At 50.3% G+C, this 17,494-nt stretch overlaps 1 protein-coding gene across 1 annotated transcript; it reads right to left on the minus strand.

The window, feature by feature from the left end:
• Positions 1–682: 682 nt before the first annotated feature.
• LOC120684726 (wall-associated receptor kinase 2-like) lies at positions 683–16,186 on the minus strand. Its single transcript, XM_039966615.1, has 4 exons — positions 15,196–16,186; positions 14,986–15,123; positions 7,587–7,592; positions 683–2,019 (listed from the first exon to the last, which is right to left on the minus strand). The coding sequence occupies exons 1-4, from the start codon at positions 16,169–16,171 to the stop codon at positions 809–811; spliced, it is 2,331 nt and encodes a 776-aa protein (XP_039822549.1). The 5' UTR covers positions 16,172–16,186; the 3' UTR covers positions 683–808.
• Between the last annotated feature and the right edge of the window lie 1,308 nt (positions 16,187–17,494).

Here is a 17,494-nt window from a genome sequence, read left to right on the forward strand (position 1 = left end):
TCAGCAACCCACATGCTAAATAGACGAGTCCTATACACACACACACACACACACCCACCCCAACAACAAGCCGATTAGGTACTTAATAAATATAAAAACATATGAATACTCCGCTTTATGGAGCACAATGGCATATTATTTGGAAGGGAAAATGACACTACAAGAGATGTTACCTTCTAATTAACCAACGTATGACACTCATTAATTCTACCCAACACTCCAAGCATGCTGGCATGCTGGCTCAACACACGGACGCGAGCGATCTCAACGTGGCTGAGATGCTTTTGCTTTGTGGTGGCTCTTCCGCAGCAGCATGCAACCGCAAGAATACTAGCGCGTCGCAAGGACCTGCAGTGCTCGCCAAGGAGCGGGAGCAGGGAGCTGCACCTACCGCCAAGGAAATAAACATAGGCAAAGGGGAAGCAGGGAGAACTAGATTTCATTTTCAAAAGCTCACAAACAACACATGGCGCCTATCGATCTATTAACCGTGACCCAAGTGCATCGTTTCCGCCTTCCCCATTCTCTTCAGGGAAAAGGTTTCCTACTGCCCTACGGCAAAGACAAAGAAAATCTAGTAATGCATACCAACCCTGATTTGATTCTGGTATCCATTTTTCTTTTCAAGTGTAAAGCTGAATCATACAAATAACAAAACAAAAACAATGGCAAGAATCAGAGGATCCCGCAAATATTATCATCACACACCAAATTACAGATAGGAGAAGTTAGCTAATCTATTATGCTAATGCATAAAGGACAAATCTTTCATTATCTAAAAAATAAAGGACAAAGCTTTAGCTCCATACTACCGAGGGTACCTTGCAGACATCATCATGGACTGCTCCAAACTATATCTTCGGCTTGATGTTTCAAAATTTTTTCCTTCTCTGTTTGATGATGGATGGTTAATCCCAATGTTATCATTCTCAAATTCTGCTGCTTCCGTATCATCTTTCTTATTCTTTTTGGAACCACGGATGCCCTCTAGTGTATGTTCCACCTGTCGCATCGTTGGCCTTTCTTCACCTCTCAGGTTTACAAAAGATGCTGCAAGTGCAGCAACTTCTTCTACTTCTTCGCCTCCCTCCTCTATAACTTGTGGGTCTATTATCTGGACAATGTTTCCCTCAGCAATTAGACCAACAAAATGGGCAATAAGGCCGTCACCATCGGTGGTCAAATATGAAAATGGTTTCTTCCTAGTGAGCAACTCCACGAGAATTACACCAAAACTGTAGACATCACTTTTCTCGGTGAGGCGGCCGGTGTAAAAGTACATAGGATCCAAGTATCCTATTGTTCCCCGAACCCTTGTTGTCAATCTTGTTTTCTCAACTGGAATGTACCTTGAAGCTCCAAAATCTGATACTTTTGCTGTTAATGTGTCGTCAAGAAGTATGTTACTAGACTTTATGTCCCTATGAATTATTGGTATTGAAACTGCCGAGTGAAGATAGGCAATCGAAGTAGCTACTTCAGTTGCGATCCTCAACCTGTTGCTCCATGATAGTGACCTTGGTCCTTCAACATGAAGATGGTGGTAAAGGGTTCCATTGGAAATAAACTCATAAACTAACAATGGGACCTCAGTCTCCAGGCAACATCCAAAGAGTTTTACCACATTCCTATGGTTAATCTGTGACAGGATTGCCACCTCATTTATGAACTCATCTATTTCTTTCTGGACGGTAATTTTTGACTTCTTAATTGCTACAACATGTAGATCTGATAAGATACCTTTGTAGACAGTACCGTGGCCTCCTCCACCAAGCTCACGAGCTCTATCGAAATTGTTTGTGGCCTTTGCAAGCTCATTGACTGGTATGATCATCCTTTCTGCAATGTCTGCCTTTTGGGGCACCATTTGCTGCAACAACTGCCCACGATTTTGCTTGAAGTACTTTTGTTTCAAGACTTCTACTCTATGCCGCTTAATTTTACGGACTACAAATATTATACCTAGAACCAAAAGCAGGAGGGTCGGGACACTAGCAACAGACACACCAATGATTAAACCTGAAAATTTATATACAACAATACCATAATGTTACCAATTTCTCAAACCGTGCAGAATATATACACGCGTATAAATGCCAAAGCATCACTGAAATATTACGAGGGTCGTCTAGTGGCTATCACCTGCGGGGAAGCAGCCACTGGGCTTGGAGGGGTTGCCATAGGATCCTCTGGGGCACCGGCACTCGTCTCCACCAGGAAAATTAATGCACTTGCCGAAGCATGGATTCCTTGATAATGCCATGATGTTGCACCAATCGATAACTGTACATTTCCATCCAGAATGAGTAGTAGTTAAAGACCCCAATAAACAGACATTGAGAAATTAAACATGCCCGTAAAACAAATGCAAAGTAAGTACTCGAGTAAAATGATCAGTAGTGACCTTGGCATCCACCGTCGAGGTAAGGGTTCCCCTGGCAGCCGGTATTGCAGTGGCACGTGAAGCCTCCTTCGTCTTGCTGGCAGACTCTGTCCTTGCTCTTGCAAAGGCCACCCACTACATCCCCAATGCACGGCCCCAATGACTTGCCGGCAGGAGCGGTGACGCCTTGCTTAACCGCCCATCGCAGAACAAGGGGAGATGCCATGTAAGATAGCCCTAAAAGATCAGTCCTATTAAGGATCACACCCCACTCATCAGTCAGTCCGTCCTCCGAGACAAGCGCGACTGCGAACAACCTTTTACCAGCAGTCCGTTTGGGCCCCTTGAAGTTCCTTGGGCCTGCTACCCAGGGAGATAGGCGCATGGCATCAGTCATCGTGCCCCGAGCAGTACTCGCCATGGGTATGCTGCGTTGAGACCAGCGGCCAAGCACTATGATACAGTCTATCATCACTACTGATTTGTAGGCTGCTGGAGCTGCAGGTGGAGGTGCAGTGGCTGATGCTGTCAGTGGTCTTGTTGCTGCCTTTCGTTTTGTACAGGGTCGCCTGCAGGTCACACCCGAAGATGATGAGCTCGTTCTTCGTCGACAGCATGTAGGGGTCGCCAATGTCGTCGGGGAGGTCAAAGTAAACAGTCCAGAAATGCTCATCAGAATATTCGTAATCGTGGTCGAAGGTGTTGCTGGTGTGATGGATGACACGCCCTGTGGAGTTGGATAAGAAGATCTCGATGATCTCGAGGGTGCCGTTCTTGTCGAGAAGCAGCCGCGGGGGATCATAGCTCCTGTTGCAGGTGAGTTTGAAACCGGGCAAGAGGCACCCAGGGCTGATGCCGAAGGGGTACGGCACTCTCACGCTACCGCAGGTGGTGCTGCAGTTGGGCTTCCCTACCGGCGCCGGAGCCACCGTTGGCAATGCATCTGCGGCATGTGAAGTGACAGCAACGACATTATTTGATTGATCGAGAGGAAGTGCGTCGCTAGTCGCTACAGCCAGGTCGGTTATTAGTAATACAGCATTACGTACTGACCTCTTGCACTGGAGCTAATAATCTTGAGAGCCAGTGGAGGCCTGCTCCTTGGTGTGATGAGTGATTGCCAACACGTGGAGTGGACTAACTGTGTGTAGTCGCGACTCTGTGGAGATCGCGCCAGTTCTTGGTCTGTGGTGTGCAGGTACACGGATGGCGCGGTGGCAGCGAGATGGTTTGGACAAGAGCGAGGCGCGTGTCGATGGACCATGCGGCGGCGTTGCGGTGGCTGGAAGCTCGACGACCATGCGGAGGCGGGAGACCTTGCGGTGGCGTTGGAGGCCCGACCGGATGACCGTGCGGTGGAGAAGGGCGGCCCAGATGGTTGGGCCGCGTTGCGATCCATTCCTGGCACCAAGGCGAGACGGCGTGGAGTTTGTTGGTAGCTCGGGAAAAACCAACGGCTGGGATGCGTCGACGTCGGCCAAGTCGGAGAAGGTCCGGCGGGAGGTCGGACACGTGGCGACATCGGGCTTGGCGGGTGTGCCGGAAACATCGCGCGGGAAGGTTTCGCGGTTCCTCCAAAACCGCACCCGAACTTGGTTTCGGCAGTTTTCCCAAAACTGCCCCCGCGAAGATTCCAGAAGAACGCGTGGCGACATCGGGAAGGTTGCGTCGGGTCGAAGCAAACTACTCCAAGTCGTCCCAGCCATCGGATGGTCTTCAATGTATCTTTTCGGGTTTTGCCCCTAAGGGCCTTGTAGTTTAATTTCAGCACTTAGGGGTAATTGAGTCATTAGAGGAAGGCTTGGAGGAGAAGAAAGAGAGGGAGGCAGTTGGGTTGGGAGTGGGGGGCGTGACCTGGAGGCCACAAAAGGGTAGGTGCCCTCCCCTGGCTCGTGCACTGGATAGAACGGGCAGCAAGCCAGGCGCCACCTCTTCTTTCTCCTCTCTGTCTCTCTGTGTTCTTCTCCCTCTCCTTCTCAAGGTAAGGTTCTAGGGATGAATTCTTGAGTCTTGTAAGGAGATTTTCGTGGGAAAGGAGGCCCTTCCCTCCTTGTGCCCTCCGGGGAGTTGAAATTGTTTCAATCTCATATACTTCGTGCTTTGTTTGACAACGATTTTCGAATTCGTTTGTTTGATCATGAAGTCTGGGATTGGCATGGGTTCTTGAGCTCTTTGACTTGATTCTAGTCCCTATTGCCTAGCGCAAAACCTCTAGGAATCACGAGCTCCTTGAAAACCAAGTTCTTGAGTTTTTCGGTCTCTAGAGAAAACCCCGCTCTTGATTGCCAAATCGTCGATTCCTTCCAAACCATGGATTGATTCATCGATTCCTTCCGTGGGGTTGTTCTCAAGACCCTTGTGATCCTCCCTGCGAAGTTTGGTGTGATTTGAACTCGTTTTGATCCGCGAATCATCGAATTTTGGATTGAGTCGAGAAAAACAGAGTTTCTGGACTCCGGCTGAAAGTTTCTCTATCACCGGTTAAACCGACGTCACAAACATGACGCATCGTTTCAACCGATGAGTAGGAGCCTCGGGGTTTAGGGTTTTCTGCTAGTTTTCTGATTGCACCGGTGCCCTTTCACTCATGAGCATCGGATCAACCGACGAGTGCATTTTTGCTGCTGTTCAGCCCGTTTGACCGGCATATAGAATTTTGTGATCGTCGGTTCAACCGGTGCAGTGTTGAACCCGTTTTGTTGCTCCTCTGGACAACTGCACCGATGATGGGGCCTTGATTTTGTCGGTTTATCCGGTGCATATCGTCGGTTGAACCGACGCCTTTCAAACATGAGCGTCGGATCAACCGATGTTCGATTGTTTACTGCCGCAGGCTCTGTACACCGGTTAGACCGACGCATTGTCTTTGTGTACGTCGGTTCAACCGGTGTATATACCGTGCGTTGCTTCCGCACTTGTTCACGTTTGTTCCTGGGGCTCTCTTGTGTTGGTGTAGCTCCTCCGTAGCTACTTCACACCTCGCCTAGGACTCTAGGGTTGGGGTGCGCACTTGGAACTTGAGCCAAAGTTTTCGATCGCGATAATTTTGATCGGCTCCCATTCACCCCCCCTCTGATCGCGTTACTCGGTCCTACAATTGGTATCAGAGCCGGGATGATTTCTCCATAGCCCTCTCCAGTTCGAAACCGTTGTGCGACCATGGGTTCACCGGGCAAGCCCCTGATCTTCGATGGATCCGATTATGACTATTGGAAGGTGCGCATACGTGCCTATCTTTTGAGTCTAGGTTCCGAGGTCTGGGAGATTTGCATGGACCCTGATTATGTGAACCTTGCGGTCTGCACGACCGAGCTTCAGGTTAGGAGACATGAGGTCAATAGCAAGGCGTACAACGCTCTCATAGCCTGTCTCTCTCGTCCTGAGTTCGATCGTGTCAGCGACCTTCTCACAGCCCGGGAGATCTGGACACGGTTGGCCAATTTCCATGAAGGAACCAACCATGTCAAGTCGAGGCTGTATGAGACTCACCGGCGGGAGTACGAGAACTTTTCTCAGTTGCCGGGTGAGAGCATCGACACCATGTTCAGTCGTTTTCAGTCGATTGTGAACAAGGTGCGTGCGAACCAGCCACAGGGCACCCAGGCCTACTCCGATCATGAGAAGGCTATGAAGCTTCTCTATGCTCTTGATCGCAAGGTCTGGGAGGTGAAGGTCCAGACTATCATAGAGTCTGCTAGCTATGAGACCCTCACCGTGGATGAGCTGTTCAGTAAGCTCAAGGCTTCGGAGGTGGAGAAGCTCTCTCGAGCTAAGATGGAAGGCAATCATACTGATGCCTCCGCCTCCAAGTCTATGGCCCTGGTAGGCACCTCTGGAGCTAACTCTGACCCTTCTCTTGGAGGCTTTTGCTTGTCTTCTCTTGTGTCTGTTACAGATGAGCAGTTGGAGGTGCTGGGAAACGAGGAGCTTGCACTGATCATTCACAAGTTCTAGCGCGCCTTCAATAACAGACAAGCACGAGCGAAGACCTGCTTCAACTGCGGCAAGACCGGCCACTTCACCGCCGAGTGCCCCAAGAAGAAGAGTTCCAGGGATGAGGACGACCGCTCCAGGCACGAGGAGTACCGCGAGCACCGCCACAAGCACAAGAGTGGGGACTCCCACAAGAAGAAGGGCGGACGCTCCAAGCGGCACCACGAGCGGAAGAAGAAGAATGTCGGCAAGTATAAGAGCAAGCAGGCGTTCGTCGCCCAAAGTGAGGATCACTCCTCCATCAGTCAGAGCTCGACATCTTCGTCTTCATCCAGCTCCAGCGACTCCGACTCACACCACCGCGGCGAGAAGAAGTGGAGCTCCAAGAAGAAGGCCACAGAAGGCTTCACTGGCCTTTGCCTCCACGCTGGGAAGGAGGCCGGACTCTGCACCATGGCCATCGACTCCGACGCCGATGGGACTCCTTCCACCACGGCAGAGCCTGTACTTCAGCCAGAGCCAAGCTCTGAGGTACGTCCTGAGCACCCCACTTCTGAGGAGTTGGAAGATCTTTACACTCCTCTAGATAATCAGGACTTGATCATTAAGGATGCTAAGAGGCAGTTTAGGGCTTTGAGACATGAGCTGAAGGAAGTTAAACTAGCTTTAGAGATTGATCAATCTGCCCCTATTGTGGAGGATTGTAAGGAGGAGGATGAGTGCAGTCAGTGCATCGGTTTGATGTCTGACCTTTCTGAGCTCAGAAGCAAGTATGATGAGAACTTGCTCAAGCTCGAGGAGGGCAAGAAGGCCTTGGACGAGCTCAAGTCCCGGCCTACCCTCTTGGGTGCTTGTAAGGAGTGCCCAGCACTTAGAGAAGAGCTTAAGGAGAAGAATGCTGCTTTGAGGAAGTTGGAGAAATCCGCAGTCCCTAGCTCTTGCTCTGCTGATTGTACTGTGTGCCCAAGCCTGATCTCTGAGCTTGAGGAGGCACGGAAGGACAAGACCCGGATGGAGGAGGAGAATTCCCATCTTCGGGAGATTCTCAGTTGGGTGTCCGCCCGCGAGCCTCAGTTGGGCATGATGGTTCAGCAGTTTAAGCGTCCTGATGGTGTTGGGGTTGGTTTTGCTTTTACTCCTGCTGATTTTGTCCAACCCTATGGTAAGATTGGTGAGATGCTTGAGCCGAGTGTGAGTGCACTTTCTTCTTCCACAGCTCCATAAATTCCTAAGCCAGCACCAGTTAAGGATGGAATCCTCACTGAGCCACCCAAAGCTCCACCTAAGAATCCAGTGTGGGTTCCCAAGCCTAACCATCTCAAGAACCGACTGGATACACTCCCTCCTAGTGGTAAGCCAATTCCTAAGCCCAAGGTGAGGACTCAGCCCCTCAGAGTACCTCAGAGAGCCCCAGCACCTACACCACAGCCTACACACAAGAGAGAGCCTTACTAGTGTGAGTGGTGTGAAAGGGAGGGTCACTTGGCAGAGTTTTGCTTCCGGAGGTTGAGGTTTGAGCACAGGCAGTCTGAGAGGCGCACTCCGGAGGTGTTCCACCAGCCTACAGGTGGACACACTCCAGCTCGACGTGGGCAGAGGCGGGATGCCATGCCACGTCGTGTAGGTGGAGGAGGGGGAGGCGGTGGTGGTTACCGCGCTCCTGTTGGTGGTTTCGCCGGCCCTGTTCCACACCGCGCTTTCGGTGGTGGTCAGCGTGGCCGAAGCTTTGGTGGCGGAGGCGCACCACGTTTTCCTCAGCGTGGTGGTCGCCAGCCACAGTTTTCGTTTGAGGATACTTACCCTGCTTTCGAGCAGATGGCACGACACTGGTTTGCTTCTTTCTGTGCTAACCCCAGTGTCGGGCCATTTGCCCGCTCTTTCTCTTCTTACTGAGCAGGACACTCGAGGCCTGGAGGACATATGGCTCATGGACTCCGGTTGTTCGCGCCACATGACCGGAAGTCACAGATGGTTCTCCAGCCTCACCCCGATGAAGGACAAAGAGTACATCACTTTCGGGGATAACAGCAAAGGAAAGGTACGTGGAGTTGGCGCTATTCGGATTTCTGACGACTTCACCCTGAGAGAGGTTGCTCTTGTTGATAAGATGGGTTTTAATCTGCTCTCTGTTTCGCAACTTCTTGATGATGGGTTTGAAGTGAGTTTCAAGAGAGGTTGCTCGCGTGTTCTTGATTCCAGAGGAGAGTTTGTGTGCGGCATTGTTCCTTTTGGCCGTGTGTTTCACATTGACTTTTCTGGATCTTCTTCTAGAACCTCTCACTGTCTGGTGACTGGTCAGTCTTCTGAGCTCTGGAAGTGGCATAGGAGGCTTGGTCACTTGAGTTTTGACCTACTAGTTAGGCTCAGCTCACTTGATTTGATCCGAGGATTGCCCAAGCTCAAGTTGGACAAGGACCTTGTTTGTCACCCGTGTCATCACGGGAAGATGGTTTCCCTTCCGCACCCACCTGTGAATCAGGTGATGACATCACACCCAGGCGAGATTCTTCACATGGACACCGTTGGTCCTGCTCGTGTGCGCTCTGTCGGTGGGAAGTGGTACATTCTTGTGATCGTTGACGACTTCTCTCGATACTCTTGGGTTTTCTTCTTGGAGACTAAGGATGAGGCTTTTCAGTACTTTCGAGACCTTGCCTTGAGGTTACAGAATGAGCTTCCACATGCCATGAGGGCTATCCGCAGTGATAATGGCTCTGAATTTAAGAACGCTCATTTTGATGATTTCTGTCGTGGCTTTGGTCTTGATCACCAGTACTCCTCTCCTTATGTTCCTCCACAGAATGGCGTGGTTGAACGCAAAAATCGGACCCTAGTGGAGATGGCCAGGACGATGCTTGATGAGCATAGGACTCCTAGGCGTTTTTGGGCCGAGGCAATCAACACCGCATGCTATGTTGCCAACCGCATCTTCCTTCGCTCATTCATGAAAAAGACTTCGTATGAGTTGCGGTTTGGTCGACAGCCCAGAGTGTCCCACCTGCATGCTTTTGGTTGCAGATGCTTTGTTCTGAAGGAGGGAAATCTTGATAAGTTCGAGTCTAGGAGCTCTGATGGCATTCTTCTTGGCTATGCTCTTCAATCCAGAGGCTATCGTGTTCTTATTCTTGAGACTAACCGGATCGTCGAAACTTGTAATGTAACCTTCGATGAGTCCACTCCTTCTTTGTCTGCTTCTTTGGAGTGTGCAGGTGATGATGAGTTTGGCCAGGACATCTTTGAGGATGAGGATGAGCCTGAGGCCTTTGAGGGTGATGGTGGTGTCCCTGCGCCTGCTGCAGGCCCACTTCCTGGAGATTCGAGTTCTGACGACGATGGTGGCCCGCTCCCCACAGCTTCGACTACGGCCGATCCACGTCCAGCTCAAGGTTCTTCCTCCGGGACCCATGTTGAGGGCGGTGGCGAGGCAACTTCGTCAAGAGAAGCACCACGACACATTCAGCGTCGTCATCCACCTCAACAAATGTTAGGTGACCTCAACGAGCGAACCACGAGGTCCAAGGTAACAAGTATCGCTGGCTTTGCTCATTCAGCGTTTGTTGCCTCCTTTGAGCCCAAAGATATTGGACATGCTTTATCTGATTCTAACTGGGTCAATGCCATGCATGAGGAGCTAGAAAACTTTGAGCGAAACCAAGTCTGGGTCCTTGTAGAGCCTCCACCAGATTGCCACCCTATAGGTACCAAATGGGTTTTCAAGAACAAACAGGGTGAGGATGGGATGGTTGTGAGGAATAAGGCTAGGTTAGTAGCTCAGGGTTACAGCCAGCAGGAGGGAATAGATTACGAGGAGACCTTTGCACCTGTAGCTCGTTTAGAGGCCATCCGGATCTTTTTAGCTTTTGCAGCTTCGAAGGGGTTCAAGCTGTATCAGATGGATGTGAAGAGTGCCTTTTTGAACGGGTTCATAGAGGAGGAGGTCTATGTGAAGCAACCTCCTGGTTTTGAGAGTCCCAAGTTTCCAGACCGAGTCTTTAAGCTTCAGAAGGCTTTGTATGGTCTGAAGCAAGCCCCTAGAGCCTGGTATGCGAGGTTGAGAGCCTTTTTGCTTAAACAGGGGTTTGTCATGGGATCGGTAGATAAGACACTGTTTCTCCTCAGGCGTGGTACTGATTTTCTGTTGGTTCAGATTTACGTGGATGATATCATCTTTGGTGGCTCCTCTCACTCTCTTGTTTCTAGCTTTTCTGATGATATGAGCAGGGAGTTTGAGATGTCGATGATGGGCGAGCTTCAGTTCTTCCTCAGGTTGCACATCAAGCAAACCCGGGATGGCACCTTCGTCCACCAGGCCAAGTACACCAAGGACATGCTCAAGAAGTTCGACTTTGGGGACCTCAGTCCCATGCCGACTCCTATGAGCACTTCTACGGCGCTGGATGAGGACATTGAAGGTGTTGCTGTGGACCAGAAGGAGTATAGGAGCATGATCGGTTCGCTCCTGTACTTGACGGCCACCAGACCTGACATCCAGTTTGCGGTCTGTCTCTGCGCGAGGTTCTAGGCTTCTCCGCGCATGTCTCACAGGAACGCTGTGAAGAGGATCTTCAGGTACCTTCGATACACTCCAGAGTTTGGCTTATGGTACTCTGCTTCCTCTTCTCTTGCGTTGGTTGGCTTTTCTGATGCTGATCATGGTGGGTGTCGGATTGATCGCAAGTCGACTTCAAGCACCTGTCAGTTTCTTGGAACTTCTCTTGTGTCTTGGTCTGCCCGCAAGCAAACTAGTGTAGCTCTTTCCACCACAGAAGCCGAATACATTGCTGCTGCTAGTTGCTGCTCCCAGATCCTTTGGATGAGACACACTCTCAGTGATTATGGCCTAACCTATGGCAGAGTTCCCATTTTCATTGACAGCACTTCAGCCATAAGCTTAGCCAAGAACCCCGTCCTACACTCTCGCTCCAAGCATATAGACGTGAGGTTCCACTTCCTGAGAGATCATTATGAGAAGGGTGATGTCGAGCTGACCCATGTTTCCACTGATAATCAAGTAGCCGACATCCTGACCAAGCCCCTAGAACAAGCCACCTATGCTCGCTTGCGGGGAGAGCTTGGCGTGTGCTACCCATTTTGAGTTGGGTAGTTGTTTTTGTAGTTTAGGATTTGTTTTTCCTTCTTTTTGCTTTTTCTTGCATTTTGTGTACATACCATCTTGCATTGCATTTGCTCATATGCATTACACTTGCACTAAGCTTCTCTTGTATGACATCTGCATTTGCTTGTGCCTCGTGCTATGCTATGAGTTGTATATATGCTTTGACCATGTGTAGCTAGCTCCTCTGAATATGTTGTATATTGGTTATGAGCTTAGCTATTTTATTCTTTGAAAATCATAAAACATGGTCACCTTCAGGATCTGCTACTAGCATGTGTAGGTTTGTATGCTTTTGCTATCTCGTTCATGCTTAGTGGCTAGGTCTTTTGATCTCACATGCAACAAGAGGCCCTCTTTTGCTTCATGGTTGGTATGTTATAATTGGTATCAAATTTCAAAAACCCAACTTTTGGTATATCATGCTTTGCTTTAAGTGGAAAGATCCAGGTGGGATTGCTTGCACCACTGATCTTGTATCGAGACTGCTCCTCTGGAGAACTTGGACAAGGCGGTGGATGACTGAGAGTGTTGTCTTAAGCTTCTGATGGTCCTTGACCTAGGCTTGGCACATTCGCTGAGTTAAGCACTTGCAAGCTTTCAACCCCTGGCACCAATTCTTTGTGTTTGAGAATTTGAGAATTTTTCAATTGGTATCAAGGTTGGTTGTGAGGCAGTTGCTGTGATATGCATTGGATAGCTCACCTGTGTGTTCTTGCGAGCACTAGCATGCTTGTTTACCTTCTAGTATGCTAGGTCCTTTCTGGTGATGCTTTTTCTTTTACAAATGACAAATGCTTGCTCATGATCTGTATAGATATATTCTTATGAGCTTCTTCATGCATTGTCTTTGTATATGCACCCTCATATGCTGTGCTGTTTCGACCCTTGCAAATGCTTTTGTTCTGTACCTGGAAGCTTTTAGGCACGCATGCACTGCACTTCATGGCATATTTCCAGGGGGAGCATCTAGGCAGGGGGAGTTTCCTTGACGTGTGCCTTGTCAACAAGGGGGAGAGATTGTTGTTTTGGTGTCTCACCTTAGGTTGTTGGTTGGTGTCTCACCTTAGGGGTTAGGGGGAGAATTTCTTGATCCTTGTCCTAAGGGGGAGAGATTGGTTGTTTGATCTCAGGGAGAGATTCAGACTTTGAGTTTGCACACATCGGGGGAGAGTTGCATAGTGAGGGGGAGCTGCATTTCAGGGGGAGTTTTTGAACTTTCTCATGCTCTTTGCTGGTTGCGTTGAGCTTTGCCTCTTTCTGGAGGGACCAGCTTTGCACATGCTTGGCTGTGTTGAGCCTTGCCTCTTTCTTGAGGGGTCAAGAATGTTTTGGAGTCAGTGCGTCGAGCCGTTGCCCTTGTCTTGGGGGCTGACTCTTTTTGGCTTTGCTATCTTCAAGTGATCCTTTCTGGCTTTCATTCGCTTTTGATCACTTGAGTTAGCTCACTTTGTTTTCTATTTCTTTTTTGTTATCTTTTTCTATCACCAGTGCCCGTGTGGGGTGTGGTGTTGACAATGCACTCATCAAGGGGGAGATTGAGAGGCAGTGGAGGCCTGCTCCTTGGTGTGATGAGTGATTGCCAACACGTGGAGTGGACTAACTGTGTGTAGTCGCGACTCTATGGAGATTGCGCCAGTTCTTGGTCTGTGGTGTGCAGGTACACGGATGGCGCGGTGGCAGCGAGATGGTTTGGACAAGAGCGAGGCGCGTGCCGATGGACCATGCGGCGGCGTTGCGGTGGCTGGAAGCTCGACGACCATGAGGAGGCGGGAGACCTTGCGGTGGTGTTGGAGGCCCGACCGGATGACCGTGCGGTGGAGAAGGGCGGCCCAGATGCTTGGGCCGCGTTGCGATCCATTCGTGGCGCCAAGGCGAGACGGCGTGGAGTTTGTTGGTAGCTCGGGAAAAACCAACGGCTGTGATGCGTCGACGTCGGCCAAGTCGGAGAAGGTCCGGCGGGAGGTCGGACACGTGGCGACATCGGGCTTGGCGGGTGTGCCGGAAACATCGCGCGGGAAGGTTTCGCGGTTCCTCCAAAACCGCACCCGAACTCGGTTTCGGCAGTTTTCCCAAAACTGCCCCCGCGAAGATTCCAGAAGGACGCGTGGCGACATCGGGAAGGTTGCGTCGGGTCGAAGCAAACTACTCCAAGTCGTCGCAGCCGTCGGATGGTCTTCAATGTATCTTTTCGGGTTTTGCCCCTAAGGGCCTTGTAGTTTAATTTCAGCACTTAGGGGTAATTGAGTCATTAGAGGAAGGCTTGGAGGAGAAGAAAGAGAGGGAGGCAGTTGGGTTGGGAGTGGGGGGCGTGACCTGGAGGCCACAAAAGGGTAGGTGCCCTCCCCTGGCTCGTGCGCTGGATAGAACGGGCAGCAAGCCAGGCGCCACCTCTTCTTTCTCCTCTCTGTCTCTCTGTGTTCTTCTCCCTCTCCTTCTCAAGGTAAGGTTCTAGGGATGAATTCTTGAGTCTTGTAAGGAGATTTTCGTGGGAAAGGAGGCCCTTCCCTCCTTGTGCCCTCCGGGGAGTTGAAATTGTTTCAATCTCATATACTTCGTGCTTTGTTTGACAACGATTTTCGAATTCGTTTGTTTGATCATGAAGTCTGGGATTGGCATGGGTTCTTGAGCTCTTTGACTTGATTCTAGTCCCTATTGCCTAGCGCAAAACCTCTAGGAATCACGAGCTCCTTGAAAACCAAGTTCTTGAGTTTTTCGGTCTCTAGAGAAAACCCCGCTCTTGATTGCCAAATCGTCGATTCCTTCCAAACCATGGATTGATTCATCGATTCCTTCCGTGGGGTTGTTCTCAAGACCCTTGTGATCCTCCCTGCGAAGTTTGGTGTGATTTGAACTCGTTTTGATCCGCGAATCATCGAATTTTGGATTGAGTCGAGAAAAACAGAGTTTCTGGACTCCGGCTGAAAGTTTCTCTATCACCGGTTAAACCGACGTCACAAACATGACGCATCGTTTCAACCGATGAGTAGGAGCCTCGGGGTTTAGGGTTTTCTGCTGGTTTTCTGATTGCACCGGTGCCCTTTCACTCATGAGCATCGGATCAACCGACGAGTGCATTTTTGCTGCTGTTCAGCCCGTTTGACCGGCATATAGAATTTTGTGATCGTCGGTTCAACCGGTGCAGTGTTGAACCCGTTTTGTTGCTCCTCTGGACAACTGCACCGATGATGGGGCCTTGATTTTGTCGGTTTATCCGGTGCATATCGTCGGTTGAACCGACGCCTTTCAAACGTGAGCGTCGGATCAACCGATGTTCGATTGTTTACTGCTGCAGGCTCTGTACACCGGTTAGACCGACGCATTGTCTTTGTGTACGTCGGTTCAACCGGTGTATATACCGTGCGTTGCTTCCGCACTTGTTCACGTTTGTTCCTGGGGCTCTCTTGTGTTGGTGTAGCTCCTCCGTAGCTACTTCACACCTCGCCTAGGACTCTAGGGTTGGGGTGCGCACTTGGAACTTGAGCCAAAGTTTTCGATCGCGATAATTTTGATCGGCTCCCATTCACCCCTCTCTGGTCGCGTTACTCGGTCCTACAAATCTTGAAGCAGCCACCCTTTATGACAGGGTTGCCATAAGTTCCATGCGGGCACCGGCAGTCCATTGACCCGATCGAGTTGATACATTCACCGAAGCACCTACTCTCTTCATGCGGGAGCTTGCACTCATCGATATCTGCAGCCAAACCCAATAATGGCAATCGGGTCGCTTGCAAACCAACTAGTTAAGTAGGAAGTAGCCACTAACCTTGACATCCGCCGGCTAGGTAAGGGTTGCCGTCGTAACCATCGTCGCATTGGCATGTAAAGCCACCAACTTGTCCGTCGTACAAGCAACTGCTGCGTTCGCTCTTGCAGGGCATGCGGCCTATGCCATCGTCGCAGCCTTTGTGTTGCGGCAGGCCCCGCGTGACGCTCCAATCGAGGAGGATGGGGGCCTCCTCGAGCCCGTTGGCGCGCAGCAGCAATATGTTCTCGTCGCACCACCCTTCCTCCGCGACGAACACAGTCGCCGGCAGCAGTCGCTGCTCCGCGGCATGGCTACTATAAAGCAACCCGGCCTGCACGCTGTTGGGCACACCGCCGACGGTGAAGGGAGCCTGGCAGCAGCCGATGGTGCCGGTGCAGTACTTGTTCTCCAGATTGTCCACCATCCTCAAGCCGCGCACTACGGTGGAACCGTCCCCGCTATCATTTATGGTGCTGCAGCTTGCGCAGCCGGCGATGATTCTGCTGGGGATCTTCTCCCCGATGTCGGCGAGGAGCGTCGCCACCACGCTGCAGCCGGAGACAACGAGCTCGTTGGCTCTCGAAAGGTAATAAGCGTGCTCCGTGAAGCCGCGGCCGAACGGGACGTTCCAGCCGTTGGAGGTGAGGTTGCCGGTTGCGTTTAGGATGAGGCCGGCGCGCATGACGCGCACGGTTGCGTTGCGGAGGAAGATGTCGGTGACCCGGAGGGTGCCGTCGCCGAGGAGCAGCTGCGGTGGCCCGTGGCTGGTGTCGCAGGTGAGGTTGAGCCCCGGCCAGTAGCAGCGCGAGGGCCCGAAGCCGAAAGGGTACGGCACGCTCACGTTCCCGCAGGTGGTGCTGCAGTTGGGCTGCCCTATCATCCTTGGTGCCTGCTGCGCTGGCGGCGGCGTGGCTGCGGCCGGGAGCTGCAACGCCGCCATCACCAACATCAGCGCCACTGGTATTAGCACAGCTGCTGCAGAGGTTTGCGACATTGTAGGCTACTACAAAGTGTGTGGCCTTATTAGCAACTGCAGCAGGACACGCACGCACACCTGATGAGCTGCTGCGCTCTCCAGCTAGCTAGCTAGCTAGTTGCTGCCATTGTGCTACGCTTGATGAACTGTGCGATCGAGCTGAGGACATGAAGGCAATAGATATATGGAAGGAAGCTGCATGACGACAGATCTCACAAACCACTCACATGCATGCCACTACCCAGCTGCGCTTAATTGACTACTTGGGTAAGCGTTGTTGATCTGTAGCTGGTCGGTCTCGAGATGTCCACAAACTCGGAGGCGACCTGCTTGACGCCGCGGTTTATTGGTTGGGCATGCCGCGTGCAATGATTCCTTCGTCCTGGATACAAAATAAAATGGGGGCTCAAGGCTCTATGTATGAGACGCCTGAGATTTCATTTTCCAATTGGCCATCCATATCAGATCCAGCATCACCTAACGGATCTGTCGTAGCTAGCGCTCCCGACGCATGCCAAACACTCACCGACAATCGTCTAAGCCCACTAGATATCAGTAGAGACCAAGACAATATTAGTACTCCATAAACGACTTCTCTCTAATCTCGCCACTGACTGCCAGAGTTCCTTGCCGACTTCCTCTATTCGATCACATGCTGCTGGCGAAGGACGTAACGAAGGAGGAAGACATTGCAGGGTACTTCGTGGCAACTGCAACCAACACATGGCACCAAACATGTGCGAAAAGAAGCTAGCTAGTATGCATACATGTGCAAGTTAATTATATTAACATACTGTATATATAGGTTGGAGCCGCATCTTAAACTTTGCGGAATGATAACGCGTGTGGTTGTATTGTATGCTTGATATTTAGCCTGTTTAACAAGCGGCCCTTATTTTTCATATTGATTTTATTGAAGAATTATTAGCATGCTACCTCCAATTTGGTTAGGCTTCCGCAAGGTAGGGAGTATCGTGTACGTGCTGATGAGTGCTTTATCTTACCATTATTAATTGTGAGCTCCTTTGAAACCTCCATATGAAGCCACCTAGGATCCTAGGTGGATACTCTAAAAAAATTAAAAAAATCGTGGAAATGTTCACAAAAATTAGAAACATCAGGCCATCAATCTGATTACGACTATAATTATAATATCGTTGGATTTGTTATCTTTTCTGATAAATTACTCATCTATGCCATTATAAAAAATTTAAAATAATCTCATAATATTTGTATAAATTACCCACATATGCCATTATAAAAATAATACAAATAACCCACTAAATTTGCATCAAATTATATCATTATTAAAATTTAAAATGACCCTAAATATGGGTCTAA

This window comes from Panicum virgatum, chromosome 8N (assembly GCF_016808335.1).
Source record: "Panicum virgatum strain AP13 chromosome 8N, P.virgatum_v5, whole genome shotgun sequence".
NCBI classification, from domain to species: Eukaryota; Viridiplantae; Streptophyta; class Magnoliopsida; order Poales; family Poaceae; genus Panicum; species Panicum virgatum.

Excerpts from the sequence above, each read along its gene's own strand:
- LOC120684726 (XM_039966615.1), bottom strand. The coding sequence starts at position 16,171 with ATGTCGCAAACCTCTGCAGCAGCTGTGCTAATACCAGTGGCGCTGATG. Across the intron at positions 15,124-15,195 it reads CCTAGCCGGCGGATGTCAAG|ATATCGATGAGTGCAAGCTC; the intron begins GTTAGTGGCTAC and ends GTTTGGCTGCAG.